A 19,343-nucleotide genomic window follows, 5' to 3' on the forward strand; every position below is an offset into this window, starting at 1 on the left:
CAACCAACTGAAATTTCAGATTTTAAACCATTTCTGAGAGCAATTTAAACTGACAAAAATCTATAAAAATTTAAATAGAACTGATTTCTATATAACCATTGAATATTTTGCACTGTGTTTTGGTGATAATGCAACATAAAGAAAAAAAATAGTCTTGGCAAACAATGTAGCCACAACTACAGTACGAAGGAATCTTCAAAAGAGGGGGGTCTTTTAATCCCTTTTGTACCACTTTCTGTACACCATACGCTGAAATTGGACAAGATTCTACAATTGTTAAGAATTGTTCTTTTTTCAAGCTAAACACACAAAAAAATAATATGAAAATTTTAGAGAAATACACAAAAAAACAAATTGAAACACACCAAAACAAAAGAAAAACACGGAAATAGCATTTATTCCGGTTTTATTCCGTGATTATAGTTGAACTGGCACTACTTCCGGGTGAGAAATTGACGTCAACAAACTGACATCATCAGCCAATATCGACAGAAAAAAGAACGATCAAAATGTCTTATGCCTACTTATTTAAGTACATTATCATAGGAGATACAGGTATTGTATATATGTCATGTTTTAGGAACTGTATCGAGTTATTGGAGATGCAAAATCAAGTTGTTTTTCATGTTATGCGTAGGAGAAAAATACATATTGATTCAAAATGGCTGACAAAACAATTATTTAGCATCAATTTCACACGTTTTGTTTACACGGTTTTAATATCAAAGAGATAAACATCTTGGATTGTTTTAAATACTTGGTAATAGCTATTTTTTCAATGCTTCTCACGTTAAACATGCACTGTACAGCTTTAAAGATAGTTAAAATAAACTTCACATTATCACCCATATTATGTCTTGGGCAAATTTGATTACTCATTTATAACACTTAGAAATGCCACTGGATTGGTTTTGCATTTTTTTCTTTGTTTTGGATTATAGATTTTTTTCATATAAATTTTGCATTTGAAAATTATAGATTAAAATATACTTCATTAATCACTGTGTATTGATTGGCATGCCTCATTGATTATTTATTGACCAGGTGTTAGGTCAGTTGTTAGTGGCAGGTCCAAAGTCACAACAATAGAAATAATTGTTAACATCTGTTGTTACTTAAATAACTTTCAACTTCTATGATCTACTATTGTGTGCCATAATTTCCTAAAAACACTAGGTTCTCTTTTGAATTGAACAGGTTGGGGACAACCTGCCAAATAGGGGACTATTCCTCAAATGAGTAAAAATCCCTCATTTATAGTAATCATTTGATAATGCTAAAAACTAAATTTTCTTAAAATTTATCTTTTAACTTAAAATGGCATAACTTTAAAGAAAATGGAACACACTTTCAAAAAAAAATACACAGAATTAAATCTACTGAAGAAAAAAATAATATTTTTGAGCAAAGGTTGCTTTGATTCAAAATAGAATGTACTTTAGGACTAATAGGTGTTTGGGACTGATTCTGTTGAGCAACAAAAGAAGCAATGCTGAGCTGAAGTCATTAGATGAAATGATGCAGTTCAACTGTCAAAAATTATCTATGAGCCAATTAATTTTTTACCAAAAAAAAAAAGTGTTGTTTTTCACTTACAGAGTGTCCTTGGTGAAAAATTACATTGTTCAATTGAAACCTGCAGGAAGCTCTGCTGTCTACATGACAGTTACACCAGTATATTTTGGTCAGTGAGTGTGTGTTAGATTATTTACCGTTATCATGATGTTATGATGGTGTAATAAAAATCCTTTTTTTTCCAGGTGTTGGAAAATCCTGTCTCTTATTACAGTTTACAGATAAGAGATTTCAACCTGTGCATGATCTCACAATTGGTAAGGAAAATAAAAGAAATTTTAAGCTTCAAAGATAAATCAAGTTTGATATTGAATTGAAAGATATAATGTATATACAGGAATAATTTTCAGAAAACAATTACTATAAAATATTTAGGAATAATTTCAGGAAAACAATTACTATATCATGTCACATGTATCAAAGAAGGACAAACATTATAGAATGTCTGTAAGCTTTCTATTAAAGCTGCTTTCTAAATTAAGAAAACCCTTCTATATAACTCATACAGATAATGTTATATTCACGATATTAATAATAGTTTGTGTAATCAAATTAATGTAGTAATAAATACAAATTTTATTCATACGATATATTTTTTATCAGTTCTTGTTCAATCACTGTGACAACAGTATAAGATAGGTCTTTAACACTCTGTAAACATCCATTGTAGCTGTATGAATTATTATTGTGTAGTCTGAAAAATAAGAACAGGGACATCTGTATATGTCTATTGAGTAGTAGAAAGAAATTCTTATGTAAATTACACTTCAATTGAAAACTATTTTCAAGCTTTTTTTTGGAACTTCAGGTGTGGAGTTTGGTGCTCGTATGATAACTATTGATGGTAAACAAATTAAACTGCAGATCTGGGATACAGTAAGTAACAAACAAAATTATTCTCATTTGATGGAAGATTACAAAGAGCAATCTATTTCATGATCTTTAGCCTTGCTTTAGAATTATCATCAACATATGTCATGGTCACAGTCTTGATCATTTTTATTTTCATTTTAATCATTGGTTCATCTAGAGATTATAAGGTGCATGGTGTCAATGGAGGACAGGGCACATTTTGATATTTTAAAAAGGGGGCTACTTTTTTTTTATTAATTGTGCATTCTGTTAAGTTTTCTTTAAGATGCTCCCAATTCGGTAATTGATACAAGGATAAATTTGAAAATTAATCAATTTAATGTTAAAATAAGTCATCAATAAATCAAGGTTCTTCCCCATAGTGTGTTGACAAGAATACTTAAATGATATTAAAGTCTTTGATTGTGTTGATATTGATTTTTGTTAGAAAATGAGGAGACCCTGGACTCATCAATAAATTTCTTTGTGAGATTACAGAGGAAGGTCAAGATCTTATCTTTCAACTATATTTCAAAATCTTAAGTTTTTGTATGGATGGTAATAATATGTCATAAATAACATTTAAAATTAAAGGTTCCATTGTTTATTAAAATGATTTATTTTTTAGGCAGGTCAGGAATCATTCCGATCTATAACAAGATCTTACTACAGAGGTGCTGCAGGTGCATTACTAGTATATGATATTACAAGGTAACAATGACTAAAATAAAAAGATGCGATTCGATTGCCAACAAGATAACTATCCATCAAAATTCAATCTTCTAATTGTATAATAAATAATTTAACAAAAAAAAAGATGACAGAATGAACCAACATAAACTACAGGCTCCTGAATTTGGACAACACACAATGAATGTGGCGGAGTTGAAAATGTTTTTAATATAATACTCGAACATTAGTGTAACGGCACAACACACTAACAATGTTGCAAAAACAGTAAACAAAATCTGTCGACTGGTGTTTACAGCTGTACTTGATATAAAAGTATTCATTAGTATAATGAAATACCATACAAAACAGTTTGGTGAATAACATATGTATAGAAATACTATCACTTTGAAGAACATTTTGATAAATATATAGTATATATACATGACATTGAGTATTCAAATTATCATACTTTAAAAAACTTTCTAAATAGTTTTCAATTAAATAGCTTCATTTTACATGTATATATGTGTTTCTATTTTTAGGAGAGACACATTTAACCATTTAACAACCTGGTTAGAAGATGCCAGGCAACATTCCAATTCTAATATGGTTATTATGTTAATTGGAAATAAAAGGTAGGTAGGGTTGAGAGCTATATGCTTGAATCTATCTATTTTAGTAAATAAGAGAAATGGCAGTCTGGGGCCTTGGCAGAATTCTTATAAAATATTCATAATGACTTGATTTAACGCATGGAACAGTGTCTTTAAAAATTAAGTAAAGTCTTCAAAAGTTAAGCAAATTTTTTTTTTTTAATAAAAATGAATGATTTCAAAGCAGCTAACCAATAAACTAGACTAAGTTTATTGGAAAAAACATGAGATTTAGATTTCTTTTCATTTGTAAACCACAGATTAACGCTAGTGCTTGTAACATAATAACCAAAGGAAATAACAGACCACAGAAATCGTATTGGTCAGCATCTTCATCTTGAAAATCATCATAAAGATTCAGTGATTAAACATTAAAAGAAATTCAAGGCATCACTTTCCATTAAGAAGGTTACAATTTGAATTTAATATTATCATGATTATTTAAGAAATGAATGCTTCTTTTTGTAACTTCATTGGGGTGTAAAAGCGTTGATCGAAGTACATTTTGTATGAAGCGTGGAATCACAGAAGCACTTCATTCTCAAAAAGTGTGCACAGTCTACGCTTTTACAACCCTATGAAGTTACAAAAAGAAGCATTCAATACTTAAAATTAAATTTTTTAGCTAGGATCATGAAAACATGAATTTTATCAAGTTTTTATTTAATTTACCTGTGCACTTTATTGTTGGACCCTGTGCCTTCATGAATGATAAATATTAATGTGTTATAAAGTTGGTTAAGGAATAACATGAGATTACAGTTTAGCCAATCAGAATAACTTATTATAATGAAACATACATCTAATGTAATTATATAGATATGAAATATATGTTTTTTTCCCCAGTAATTATGTGATTTTTGTAAAACTGTTTGTTTACTTTAGTGATTTAGAAGCCAGAAGAGATGTAAAGAAAGAAGAAGGAGAAGCTTTTGCAAGAGAACATGGTTTAATATTCATGGAAACATCAGCTAAAACAGCTGCTAATGTAGAGGAGGTAAGGTCTTCACAAATCAGGGATAAATATGTCAACATTTTGCAAAGAAAGGATTTTACCTCTGCTAGTCCCATGACACTTTTGTCACATTTTTCTTCTGATCTACAAAGAGTACTGTGTAAGGCCATTTATTGTAAACTTAAAGCAGGAATACTCACAGATCTACTTGTTTTTTCTCTTTTCATGATACTTATATAAAGTCATGAAGATCAGTCCCTAAAAGCTTTTGGTAGTATAATAAATATGATAATAATGTTTAATCTCTAAAGTCAATATACCGTTACAGTAAATTTATTGTGGGAACTTAGGAAGGTTATAGACAGTTCTGTTTTTTTTTACCATTCATATTCAAACAGTTGGAATCAAATAAAGTTACTCTTACCCTTATGTTTTTAATATTGTGGTAAAACCAAAAATAATTCAGAAAAAAAAATCAAATTTCAAAGCTCACTATTAACAAATTATTCTTTATAACATGTTGTATAGCATAGCTTTAAAGATGTCTTACATATATTTCAGGCTTTTATAAACACTGCTAAAGAGATTTATCAAAAAATACAAGATGGTGTATTTGATATTAATAACGAGGTAAGTTCATCTGTTTATTTACAGCAAATTGTCTTGAGTGTGTAGGTAAAGGCAATATGTTTGGTTAGCTTACTTGCTAGTTGGGTATAATACCCCCTTTAGAAGTTAAATATTCCAACAGATAACCACTTTATCTGTCTGTAGGACTAGACTACCACAATAGGATGGTAGTATATCATCAGGACCTAATAATGACTTCATGGTTCAGCTAGTCAGCAAGCCAACCAAAGACATTACCCTTACCTTCACACTAATAGCATATTGCTGTAACATTTTTATCTCTGTATGGAGAAGTGTGTTTTTTGTCATCTTATGCTGATATTGAGAGGAAATATAATAAAATACTTTAATCATGGTTTTGAAAATTGTCTTTAAATTAGATATTGCTGAAAATGTAAGAAAATAAAAGATGTGGTAGGATTGTCAATGAGACAACTCTCCACAAGAGACCCAAAATGACACAGAAATAAACAACTATAGGTCACTGAACAAGTCCCTTTTTTATGCCCCTCCTTCATCAGAATGGTGAATATTGTTTTCCAGTCTGTATCAGTTTGATTGTCTCATTATCTATCTCATACAGTGTTAAAATTGGGGTTTTAGGCAGTCTATCATGACGTTTTCACCATTTTGGAAGGGTAAAAGGTTGATTTTCTTTTTTGACTAAGCAAATTATTCATGATGTACAAACATAGCTGATAAAGGGTCCTTACTTAATTGTAGGCATAAATCAATCAAAGCTTGTAGAAATAAAAAAAAATACACAGAAAACATTTTTTTCTGAAATGCAAGCTGTCAGTACATGTATAAGGAGTTGAATCTGGTTGATTTATGGAATTTGTGCACATAGACCTCCAACAGTGTGACCAATGGGAAGTAACTCTTGCTCAAACTATCTTCTTGTTGATTTTCTTATGAGAAAATTATCAATTTGAAAAAAAGTGGTTTTGTCAAAAAAATTAAGAACATTTGGAAAATGAGAACAGTACTGCTGAAATTTAAGTATAATTGAAAAATTACATTCAAATTATATATTGTATAACATGACTGGTTTTGTTTTTAGGCTAATGGTATTAAGATTGGACCACAACATTCACCTAACAATCCCAACATGCCATCAGGAGGGGGCGGAGCTAACCAAGGAGGTGGATGTTGCTAAATATAGGACTGACATTGTTGTGATCATAAAGAGAAAGTGAAAGTATGCAAGGGATATTTGTAGAAGACTATAAATGTCTTGAGTGTATAAATTATATTATGAAGCTACTTACAAAATTCATAGGGTCAGAATTTATAGATTACTATTCATTTGAATGCTTAAGAGTCAATGTATTTTTAGAAAACTTCTCGAAATGATATATATCATTAATTACAAATATTTGAAATTTGCAAAAGATCTTTTACTTGATAACACTTTTCATCTTTCTGGTATACAACTTTTCATCTTTCTGGTATACAATATATAAGAAGAGAATTAGATAATAAAGTCACAAGTAGTTTTGTAATATTATTTAGTATGATCTGTGGAAGACTTAGGATGTGATAGATGGATAATTTTCATTTACAGCTTTTCATTTCTGAATTAATTTGCATATTTAAATTTTGCAATGGTTGAAAGCAACAAAAGGAAAAACTACATCATGTGTTTATAAGACAAAAATCAGAAATGATCTTTCTTTCATTGTAATTAAAAACCTATAGCACATTTGGATGGGGGAATAACGCTGTGTGTATATGTCAATGTTGCATAAATGTGTTATGATTTTATGTCTGAATTATTTCTTGTTTTTGTCTCAGTTTTAATCATGATATTGTTAAAAAATATGATTTTACATATTTTACATTCCAAATATTTTTCAGAAGTATAACTAGCTTAAGGATTTTGATAATAAATGCAAGTAACACAAACACTTTTTGATTTGTTGAAAGGGTGATGTTAATATATTTCTGTGTATAGACACGTGTTGAAAATCATAATTGATTGTAAAAAAAACTCATATCATTCTGAAGATAAATTCTTTTTTACAACTAACAGTTATAAGTCGTAATTGCTACTTGTTTTATTTGCAAGTTTTTCTTTTGTGCAAAAAATGCAAGTATTGGTTGCAATTTTAGGGCATTAGAATTTAAAATGTGATTTTATAATGTTTATTGACTATACTACTTCCTGGAGAACATCTGTTATATAAGTCACTAGCCCTTTGTACATGTTGAATCGCATCTGGTTTTATAAAAGAAATTGCATAAAATTGTCTAGACAGTTTGACACACAATAAACAGTTTGTCTTAACTGGTCACTTGATTAGTTTATAAAATGCTTATTTTTAAAACGGGTCACACATGAAATTTTTTGTCCAAACAATATATTTCAACTGATTGTTTTCATACATTGGTTGTCAGTTAGAATAAATCAGAGTTCACTGTGTGCTTTTCAGTGATTATGTTCATTTGATTTCATTAATCTGGAAATCATTCTCTGCATGTACTTCCAGGTTTTAAGCCTATCACTTGATATAAATAACCCAATAACTGCAAATGTTTATATATAGTGCAATAAATGGCATATGTGTGGTGGTTGATATATCTCATAAGTTTTGGATAGCACTTGTTCTTTGGTAAATTTGGGATAATAATGCTATTGTTTTGGAGCTTTTACAAATAAAAAGTTCTTAAGTTTCACACATTTTGCAAGAATGTTGACAAAAATATTTATAAAAAATAGTTCATCTGAAAATTAAAGTATTTTGCAAAGTTATTGATAAAAGGGAAACAGTAAATTTAATTCGTTTTTGTATAATGAAAACTAAATGACCATATACTGTTTGGAATTCTTTTTGTTGATGTTGTTTATGTTTTGTTTTAATCTTTAATGTTGTTAACTCTTGTAAATGTACATAAAGTCTTTATTTATCTCTGTAGCTTAATGAAGAAATTAATTAAAGCGAAAAATTGTAGATATTTAAATATATTATCTTTATGATATGAAATGAATAATATAATGAAAGATTGCACATCATTAATGAAACTAACCTCACATGCAAAAAACTATATAGAACCTTACAACTATTTTTGATTTGTACATTTCTATTCACTGTGATAGGTCAAAACTTTCCATTATAAAGAAATTTGTGTACTGTTTTATAGATTTAGATGAATACAAGATTAATATAAAAAATCACCACACTGAGACTGACATGGCAGAATTTAATTTTCATTATCTAAAAAAGATTTTCGCCTACAACAAAGTTGAATGATCACAAAATAATTGTTCATTTTTTTCCTTGCATTTAATTTGAAAAAAAGCAATCCTCACATGATGCAAAGATTTAGTTTGTGTGATGTCAATTTATTTATTTATAATAGTAACCATTCAGATTAAATACCCAAGTTTTCTTGATTTACCTGCGATGTACAATTTCATATTTTGTTCTATTTTTATACTTTGTTCATTTTAGGGTTGTAAAAGTTTGTGTATTCATTTCTGAGTCATTTATCTTAATAGCCATTTTGAATGCGTAAAAGAATGATTGTGTACTAGTCATTACTGTACTATTTAACTCATAAATACATAATTCTAATAAGTCTATTTAAAATATCATTATTATTTTTAATGTACATTATTTCAACATAAGCAAGTTTTCAAAGATGCAACAACTGCCAGGAATCGATCTGTATATTGTAAGACTACTTATGTAATATGAAAAATGATTTTACACCCAAAGATACAAAACCAATCTTATTTTCTCTCAAATTTAAATGTTCTTTGATGTGGAGAAAGTTGTTATCAAAAGAAAATGTCTGAAAATTAAATGTACTTTTTAAAACCACAGAGATAGGTTAAAAAGGTTGTGGATTTTAAATGCTTGGCACCCAGGTTGGTGTCTAAAACTACTTTTCAGAATGAAATTTCAAAATTGCTTCTAATGGTTGTTACTCCATACTATGTATGTTTTGATAGGCCAGTTCTTTTCATTATTGATTGAATAAAACTAACTACCCCGGTACTGCATGCCATAAACATAGATCAGGAAATCCATTTAATATACCATTAAAGTGCTGTCATTATATACTGTTAATTTAAAATTTATTGCCTTCATTTATTTATATTTTGTTGATGAACAGGTAAACAGACAAAAATAACTACTGCAACTTTAAAAATGTTGAATACAAATATAATGCATGATCAGAAATTAGAATACATTCTAATTAATGTGATTATATTCCTGCATGCAGCCTTTTATCAATAATAATATATTAAAAACATATTAATACTCTTTAAATTTACAGTATACTAAATGAACTTTCTTTACATAAATTTTCATTTTTCCTTGGGTAATGTGCTGATTTCTGTTTACATGTATGTGTGCAAATAATAACATTGTTTATATATGTCAATAAAAATAGTATGATTATTTTGTATTTTTATTCAGTGTCTAGTAAGGGGGTCTCATTGGGGGGTTTCGATTCCGGATCCTGCTTACTGTTTTGTCAGATTCCTGTATCCTGCTTACACTATGTACGTAAGCAATTCTCATTATTTTGTCATTTCCCAGGTCCCACTAGCCTGCATTTCCCGTTTTCATGACACAATAATTTGACTTTCATGTGTCACGCTTACAAAAAATCAGCAATCCCACATCACACTTAGACCCCAATGAGACCCACTAGTAAGAACTAAATATATCATGGTAAAATTAATATATGAAATAGGAAGACATAGTATGATTGCTATTGAGACAACTACCTTACTGAGACCAACTGATACAGGTGTTAGCAACTATAGGACCCTGCAAAGCCTTCAATAACGATAAAAACACAAGCAATTTTTAAAAGGCCCGACATGACACAAACTTTACAGAGAAAACCAAAACTACATTTATGTACCAATCAAATTTAGTTAAGATTTTCAGAAATTTTTGGGTAACAAAATTCCTGTCTTGAAATCTTAAAATGGCCCATAGTGATCAATAATTTGATATAATATAAAAACCACAAGTCCAGGACAAAGAAATCCTTGTCCAAAATAACATCTTATTCAGTTAATGCTGTTGATATAAGACTAAATAATAGTTCCTGTTGGTAAATTATGGCTGTTTATTTAGAGAATTCTTGATTACTTAACACAAAAACATCATCAAACAAGAATGAGTCCATTGTACACCGATGCCCCACTAGTACTTACCATTTTCTATGTTCAGTGGATTCTGAAATTTGTGTCAAACTTCTTCTTCTATTTTGGAACAGACAATAGAAAGGTCACATCATGGGGAACATGTGTACTAAGTTGCATGTTGATTGGACTTCAACTTTATAAAAACTACCTTGACCAAAAACTTTAACCCAAAGCGGAACAGATGGATGAATGAACTGTAACACAGCCAAAATCATATACCCCCTAGGGGACGACATCAAAGGATCAATGTAGGATAAAAAAAACTTAATTCAAAAAGTTTGGTGGAAAAACTATGTGAATTCAGTTTTAATCCTACTTTGAACATTTAGTTCCTAGTTAGGGTATAACAAACTGTATTGTGCAACCATTTTATGGAAATGGTATACAGAATTAAGAATATGGCTTATCTGGATTAGTCTTTGTGTTTTTATATCTTAAATACAGTGTTTCCACTGCTCAGCTGGTTCCATCAACAGGTGGATCCCCTCTCCTTGACTGTTTTGGCGCTGTTCAGGGTGCACCGACTGAGTTGATCAGACTCAGCCAGGAACCAGCTAGCTCTTCCACTGCTCTTCTCTCGCCCTCAATACCCAACCTTCTTCTGTCTGTTTCCAAAGATTCCCAACCAAGCATCTTCTTACATGTCCAGTTAGTCATATGGACCTCAAGGCTCTCCACAATGTTTGTGAAACAAAACCTCTACAGCCTACCTCCACTGGGAAATACCATGTCATCCAATTCTTCTCTTGGATGTCTGTTACACATTCCTGGTACTTGGCAAGCTTTCTCTCCTGGGCTTCTTTCGGTCTTGTTCCCCATGGCACTGTTAGCTCTACAAGAATGATGTGTTTACTGATTCTGGACCACAGCACAATGTCTGGTTGGAGGGTTGTTGTTATAATCTCTCTTGGGAAGGTGGTCTTTCCCCCAACGTCGGCTTGCATCTCCCAGTCATTTTCTGTTGCTAGAATACCGCTGGCTTTGCTATATGTGTTTTTTTATGACTCTCCGCCTCCTTTGATGAAGTTGATGAACATTTGGCCCCTTCTCAATCTTAATATTCTTCCTTCTCTGTGTGTCCAAGACTGCTGCTATTTCTCTAAGTACTTGGTTATGACGCCATGTGTATCTACCATCTTTATAAGCTGTCCTGCAAGATGACAAAACATGTTCTAGGTTTGCTGGCTTACCGCACAACCTACAACTAGGGTCTTCAATCAGTTTGCACATTGTAAGGTTTGTGGGTGTTGGTATTACGTCGTATACTGATCTTAGTAAGAAGCTTATAGTTTGGTCGTCCATTCTCCACATCTCATGCCAACTCATCTTTCTTGTTCGTGCCATTTCCCATTTCATAGATTGCCCTTGTTGTTTCATACTGTTTCATTCTTCTCCACGACGAACTTCCTGCTGAACAAGTTCCTTTCTATGTCTTGCATCTGCTGACTGCCATAATGGTTGCTGAATGTTCCCAAAACCAAGACGCCCTGATGTTACCTCTCCAACTATGTCTCCGTGATGTATTAATCGGCTCTCTGCATCTCCAACTGCGGTCTTGGCCATCCATTTCATTCCTGTCCTGACATCAACATTTGCCTCTTTCACCTTTTCATCCTTACTGTCTCTCAGCGTCATAACTCGTCTGGTTTTCGTGACTTTAAACTCCTCTGTAATTGAAGACAGTGGTAGCTGAAGTTATAAGCTGGTGCTGTACAAGCCAATGCTGCTAAAACTCTTTGGAACCCCAAGCCATTTGCGTACGTGTCTGTTGAACATCCTCTCTAAACTTTCTACCTTGGTTAGAGGTACTTCATACATCAACAGAGGCCATGCTATCCTTGGTAATATTCCATGATGATAGCACCACGCCTTGTACTTCCCAGGTAAACCAGACTTGTCAATAATATAAAAAAAAAAAAGATGTGGTATGGTTGCCAATGAGACAACTATCCACAACAGACCAAAATGACACAACCATTTACAACTATAGGTCACCGTACGGCCTTCAACAATGAGCATAGCCCATACCGCATTGTCAGCTTTAAAAGGTCCCGATTAGACAATGTAAAACAATTCAAAGGAGAAAACTAACGGCCTTATTTATGTAAAAAAAAAAATGAACGAAAAACAAATATGTAACATATAACAAACGACAACCACTGAATTTTGGCTTCTGACTTGGGACAGAGACATACATAAATAATGTGACGGGGTTAAACATGTTAGCGGGACCCCCCCTAACCTGGGACAGTGGTATAACAGTACAACATAAGAACGAACTATACAATCAGTTAAAAAAGGCTTAACTCATCAGATAGATAAAAAAAACACAAGTGGATTAATGTCCATCCACTTTCCTGCCTGTGATACCATCTCATCTACACTTTCTCTGTCGTTCAAGGACTCCGAGTCTAAACTACTTAAGTACTTGCCCAAGCTTTTGACCGGTTTCTCTTCGATTGTTGGAATGATGTCTCCTCCAATCCTGATCTCTCTGTTTCTCCTTTCTTTAATATAAGACTCCTTGACTTTGATTGCATGAACTTCATACGTGCCCAGCTAGTCTATAAGCTAATCAAGATCTTGCAGCATTCACTTATTCAACTTAATTAGTCTTATAAGAAGTCGTCTGACAGTTCAAAGTATTACCAGTCCGCAATATCCAACAGGATAGCCGGACGTAAAAATCCACACATCATCATCAGAAAAAAAATGTTTTCGACTTGTCCCCCCCCCCCCCCCCCCCCCCCCCAGAAAATCAAATGCTTGCTGTCTTATGGTCTATTTTTAACCCTGATTGCAATATTACGGTTGACAGGCGGGGGTCATCAGACATATTTGTCAAACTTTATAATACTCTAAAGATGGTTGTGGATACGTTTGGTTAAATTTGGATTAGTAGTTTCAGATAAGAGAAAACCCGGGTGTGCGGGTGGGATGGAGTCTCTGGTGCTTCTGAAGAGTAAGCAGAGCATAACGAAATTATTGATGGATTCAAAGATCTCGGGTAGCCGTATTGGTTTATTGATATGAGTTTCAATTTTTACATAAAATTATTTAAATCAAGGACGTAAAATTGTGGTCAAGCAGATGACAAAATTAAATATTCTTATTCCAGATTCCCCGTAAACCTAATATAGTGCTTAATTTTGAAAATAAATAATTTGATAGCCAGCGTCGATTTTTTTTTTAACTCGGACAATAAAAAAAACATAAAAATTTCAAAACTATACAACTTTATTTTTGAAAGCAAAACACCCAGATATACAATGAAACTGAAAGATATGCCTAAAAAAGTTATTTTTACTAACGGTAAGATTAAACTATACAAATCCTTGGATTAAAAATACACAATATAGGATATATAGAGTCATTTTAAAAATTTACATCTAGAATTAACAAAATATGCAATTTCGATCAGAACCAATCTTTGAAATTTTAAATTACATGAAATTCTGTTTTTGAAGAGCGGCAAAGATCGTTGATTTAATCGATACTAATCAATTATAAATAATTATTGAAAATAAATTCACTAATTTCGTAACATCATCCGGGCATTTCTTGAAAAATTACCTATTGTGATTGGCTATTGTTATAAAGCACCTGGTCAACGCTTTCTTCAAACAGGCATTTTGATTGGATAATAACATCAAAGGCAATATTTGATGAATGTCATTGTTTCATTTTACCAGATGAAGAAATATAAAATTGTTAGTTGCAATTAATGAAAACTCTAATTCTTGACAATAAAAACAATATATAATAGTGTATATAAATTAGAATGTTCATGAAATTTGTAAAAAATGATTTGATATGGTTTATTTGATATCCAATCAAAACGTTCGATTCAAAATTAGAATGCTTTCACACGACTGCATGATGTTGAGGTTATAAGCGGTCTAAATCAACAAAATTAACTTGTATATAAATTTGATATTTTGACATTATATGACAGGTAAGGCAACAATTTTATGTTAATTTTGTCAATTGTTCTTCTGTCTTTACGTTTTAGAACATTTTTGTCATCGATTTTTTCTAACACCCCCGGGAAGGGTCCCATTCAGTTGGCTTCTGTTCAATAATTTCTTAAAAACTACAAATAGAAATGGCGTTCAAAGACAACTTTTCTTTGAGTCACTTAGTTATGTTATACAATGTGCAACATTTGACTCCGAGGTGGTTGTAAACACTTTAATGGTGATTTCAGATAGTTTTCTTGGTTTGTTTTCATTTTGCTTCCTTGCACGTGTTTGAGAACAGAAAACTTGGATTTTCCCGTTGGTGGGCCCAGCTAATGGACAACAAAAGGACGTTTTACATGGCAGAGGTTATTTAAAAAAAATATATTTTAGTATGTTGTTATATGTGAACCTAATAAAGTTTATTAATACATGGTTTGTAACTTTTATTGGAAAGTTGGGTAATAATTTCATTTAGTTTCATTTGTGATGATATTAGGGGTTCAGAATGGGGTTTTAAATCATAATAGAAAGTAAAAGTTATAGCTGAATTTGAATGATATTTTCATATTGTTACAAATATAACAAGATTGACTAAATGGAAACATACACTCCATATCTTGAAATATGTTTGACCAGCTCAACTTTGTTAAAATAGACTAAATATTGACTTTTTATCAAGAAATAAATTATAGACTACTCATCTAATTCTGTGCATTTTTCCCGTACAATTTAGATGTGACAATGCTTATGTGATATAGTCTCTATGATTATTGATTAGCAGTAGAGAGGAATTATTATCAATTAACAATATAATAGAATTATTTGTTACAGCTGACAGGCATAGTCAGGATTGTCATGCTGTATCTACTGTGTTGTATTTTCTCCTCACTCTATGAAACAAATAAAAGTTATCAGGAGTTGCCTCCCATACATCTCTAATACTATTTATTTGCCCGCCATAGCATTACATTTTACTCTTGTCTGAAGCCAAGGTCCAGAAATTGGCATCACCGTTGTCCATATTTATATTGGTAATGACGTCTTGAAAGGCTAATTTTTTTTCTGTGACGCCTACTTACAACGTCATAATACTGAAACCATATTTCTGTCTGGACTTTTTGAGAGGAACTTTGAGACCAATATTGGCAGAAAATCTTCATAAACAGTTAGAATTTTTTGCTAAATGCAAAATCTCACCTTCATGTGCTTATTGGTGCAAAATAATTTTAGAAACAGCCAAAAGAAATGATAAAATAAGATGTCATTTTATTGGTTTCCCCAAATTTTCAAGATAAATCACTTCTGGCAAACATAGAATATGAAGCTTGGTAATACTTAGTGGAGCTGAATTTCTATGTTTGTTCAATTTATATAACATGCATCTGCAAATTCGAATCTGTCAAATTTTTCAGAGTTTGCTATTTTGTAATAGATGAAGTGATGTACATGTATGTAACTTGTAAATTATGGGGAAACCATTATGAAATCGAAATAAATATTTGCCCACTTCAAATGTTACCTATGTGTCTTATTATATTTAGTTCTTATGGATATTTATGAACATGCATGAACTACTCCACTGGATGTTAAGCAACCTTCAATGGATCAATTAATTGGATTTTCTGGAAATATTTTGACCCAATAAGCACCTAGAAGTTAAGACTTTGGATCGATGGAAATGACTTTCTAACTGGATTTAAAATGAGGGTTTTAGTGACAAATTTGTACATGTACATGTATTTATATAAGCTAAAACTTCAATTCAATATCTAATGATTTCATTATACCATTACAACAACAACAACCATTTTGGCAGCTAACTAAACATTTGGACAATCTGACTTTTGCATAAATGTTATAATGATGGACCCGATGAAATTTTGGTGGTTCCTGTATATATATATGATATAGCTACATGTAGCTTTAGTCACTTTTCAAAAGTTGTTGCAAAAGATTCAAACAATTATCAATGAGGCATATATCAATTTATTTTTGTTTTAACAAAAGTCATTTTAGCTGCTGAATTGTTTTTTCAAACACCTGGCAGTTAGTCAGAAGTGAGCTTTGTACATAAAAGACAACTTTGGTTTGGCAGTTTGAATTTAAAAACAATCTTTTTCAATGAGAACTTTGATACTGACTGGGCATGACCCTCATGGGAAGTCTTGAAAGGTTGTTAAAATAAAATCTAATTCATGTCATTACTGTTTCTTGATATGTATTAAGATCAACATTTTATCTATTTTTCAGGTGCTGTTGAGAAGAACAACTGCACCAGTATATTCAAGACTCCAGAAGATGGATAAGTGTAAATAGAATAACAACAGCTCCATTCACAGCTGAAACCAGCCATACTGGCTGAAAGTGGATAGCTACAATGTCAGATAATGGAATGCTTAGTTTATTTGATACTGATGGAGGCTTTCTTGAAGACTTGGCCTCAGATAATGGTCTGGCTGGGACTGGATCATTGTTGGATGCAGGTGGAATTTTGGGACAAATGAACCCAGTTATGAATACTCAGCCACAACAGCCGCAAATGTTTAATCAGCAAATGGGTGGCATGCAGACAAACCAATTCAACAACATGCAGATGCAGCCACCAAATGTTGCTCAGCAAAATCAATTCATGACAAATACTTTTAATCAACAACAGAATCAATTTAATACTACCAAACTGCATCATTTTGGTGGTCAACAACAGCAGCCAGGAACTGCAGCTCATGTCATGGTTCTTCAACAAAACAACCAACCTATGGCACAACGGGCACCGATGCAGGTTATTCGCACAAACATGCAACCAACACCTGGATTTCAAAATTATGGAAGCATGACCACTGCTAACGGTCCACGGTTGCCAAACCCACATCAGCAACAAATTGGAATACAACAGAACATGCCAAGAATGTGGAACCCTAACCAGAATGGACCTAGTCAGCAAGCTTATGTACAACAACTGCCAAATCAACAGCCCAGATTACAGAACATACAGCAAATACCAGGCAATGGCTTACAGACAACCTACCTCACTCAACACAACTATGCCTTATCTAAAGATAATAATATCCCACGATACCAAGATGGTGGTATGCCCTCAACACCTAATGCAAATGTGTTTATGCAAGGAATGAAGTCCCCGACAGGTAACATGAGACCAAATGTGCCAATGTCCAGTCCAAACAATAATTTGATAAAAAATGTAAGCAATATAAGTCAGAGTCCTAGGCCTCCTCAGCAGCAAATGATGATAAATAGGACTTCGACATTCCAGCCCCAACAAAATATTAACTCTGTCAATATACCAAACTTCAGCTCTAGTCAACAACAAGTTCAACAGCCGTTCCAAAACAGTTTCAATCTACCAAATATTCAGAATGTAGGACAGTTAAATGCTGGTAGTGTAAATGTTCCAAGTTCCTCCTTCCAGCAGTTCACATATCAACAGCCACAGCAGCAAATGCCAAATCAAAATACAATGGCAAGTGAAATTCAAATGTCTCAAAACATTAATGATAAATCGTCTAATATGATTCCATTCCAAAATACTAGTCCCAACCAGAATGTACAGTTCAGACCAACATACACAGTTGGCACACCTCAAAGGACAATAACGCCATCAGCTTCTCCTAGACCAACCCCTTCTCCAGCTCGCACGCCTGATTTGAATGCTCACACTTCTCCAAATTCTCAGGGAAATTTAAATCAACTTGTCTCACCTACAATGGTCTCTAGACCCAACACAACACCTGCATCTAGTCCATTCCATGTACCAAACAGGTCTGATGCTAATATTGTAGTTAGTCAGGCACAGATTCTTACAAACTCGTTTGGAAATATAAGCAATACAAATACAGTATCTGTAAATAGTCAGAGCAATACATTACCAAATCAGCTAGTGTCTGTGAGTGTAGGTCAAACTAATTTAAATAGCATTGGACAGATGAGTCCAAGTGTAGGACAAGTCAAAAATGTAAATGTAGAAATCTATCAGCTCCAGCAACAAATTCAACAGCTGCATAATCAGCCTCAGACACAACAAACTCAGCAACAAATGTTAGACTTACAAGAACGTGTCAGGACATTACGAGCACAGCAAGAACTGAACAGTCAACGTCAAAAACAACAGGCTGCACAATCATTTCCAACTTATCAGATTCAAAATCAGCAAATGCAACCAAGTCCTCAGAGACCAGCTATTATTCAAGTTCAACAGCCTCAGTTGCAACCAAGACAACAAATTGTTCAGATTCAGCAGCCATTTCCAAACCAGCAGCAACCCATTCAGCAACAACAAATGCAGCCACAAGGACAGAGAATTCTGCTTGTATCCAATAACATGGCAGGTCAGCCTCCGAGATTCCTACAAACCATGTCACAGGCTCCTGGTCAACAGTTTGTTCAACAACCACAACAAAAGGTTGTATTGATTCAGGTAAATATTTTACCTTGTGTACATGTATTTTCTTAATTTCTTTCCTAATGAAATGCCTTTCACTTTCCAATTAATTTTTCCAGAAAGATAGTCTAATTAAAGGCCATTTTAACCATTTTGTCCTGACTAAGAAAATTCAGTTTTGTTGATCATCAGATTAGTATTCAAGCAAACATAATTATTTGGAAGATTTATTCAATTTCCATTTTAAATTGTGAGATTTGCACATTGTTGAACTCTGAATGCACATAATGTTCTTGAAATGTTTAAAATGATGATTGGCGTAGAGATCAATTTCAAAGTTAAAGAAAGATATTTCATAGGTTGTTAATTTTTTTGTGAATTAGAAAGGTGGCTTCAATGGTGTCTTACATTATTTGAAATAAGAAAGTATGTTAATGAAAGTCATAAACTGTACAAGTGAGTGAATTTTAATAAA

The 19,343-nt window shown here is 32.4% G+C and overlaps 2 protein-coding genes across 23 annotated transcripts in view; both read left to right on the top strand.

The window, feature by feature from the left end:
* The first annotated feature begins 424 nt into the window (after positions 1 to 424).
* Positions 425 to 9,749, top strand: LOC134721970 (ras-related protein Rab-2). Its single transcript, XM_063585322.1, has 8 exons — positions 425 to 555; positions 1,761 to 1,832; positions 2,384 to 2,451; positions 3,056 to 3,138; positions 3,642 to 3,734; positions 4,638 to 4,749; positions 5,269 to 5,337; positions 6,401 to 9,749. The coding sequence occupies exons 1-8, from the start codon at positions 510 to 512 to the stop codon at positions 6,494 to 6,496; spliced, it is 639 nt and encodes a 212-aa protein (XP_063441392.1). The 5' UTR covers positions 425 to 509; the 3' UTR covers positions 6,497 to 9,749.
* Positions 9,750 to 14,350: 4,601 nt separating this feature from the next.
* The window catches only part of LOC134721971 (chromodomain-helicase-DNA-binding protein 8-like), a 52,003-nt gene continuing 47,010 nt past the window's right edge, over positions 14,351 to 19,343 (top strand). For all 22 annotated transcript variants that reach the window (XM_063585324.1, XM_063585325.1, XM_063585335.1 and 19 more), the window contains exons 1-2: positions 14,351 to 14,465; positions 16,723 to 18,904. In XM_063585324.1, the coding sequence (XP_063441394.1) occupies positions 16,850 to 18,904 (2,055 nt within the window). In that variant the 5' untranslated portion in view covers positions 14,351 to 14,465; positions 16,723 to 16,849. The remainder of the gene's footprint in view (positions 14,466 to 16,722; positions 18,905 to 19,343) is intronic.

The sequence above is a fragment of the Mytilus trossulus genome, chromosome 6 (assembly GCF_036588685.1).
Source record: "Mytilus trossulus isolate FHL-02 chromosome 6, PNRI_Mtr1.1.1.hap1, whole genome shotgun sequence".
Taxonomy (NCBI): Eukaryota; Metazoa; Mollusca; class Bivalvia; order Mytilida; family Mytilidae; genus Mytilus; species Mytilus trossulus.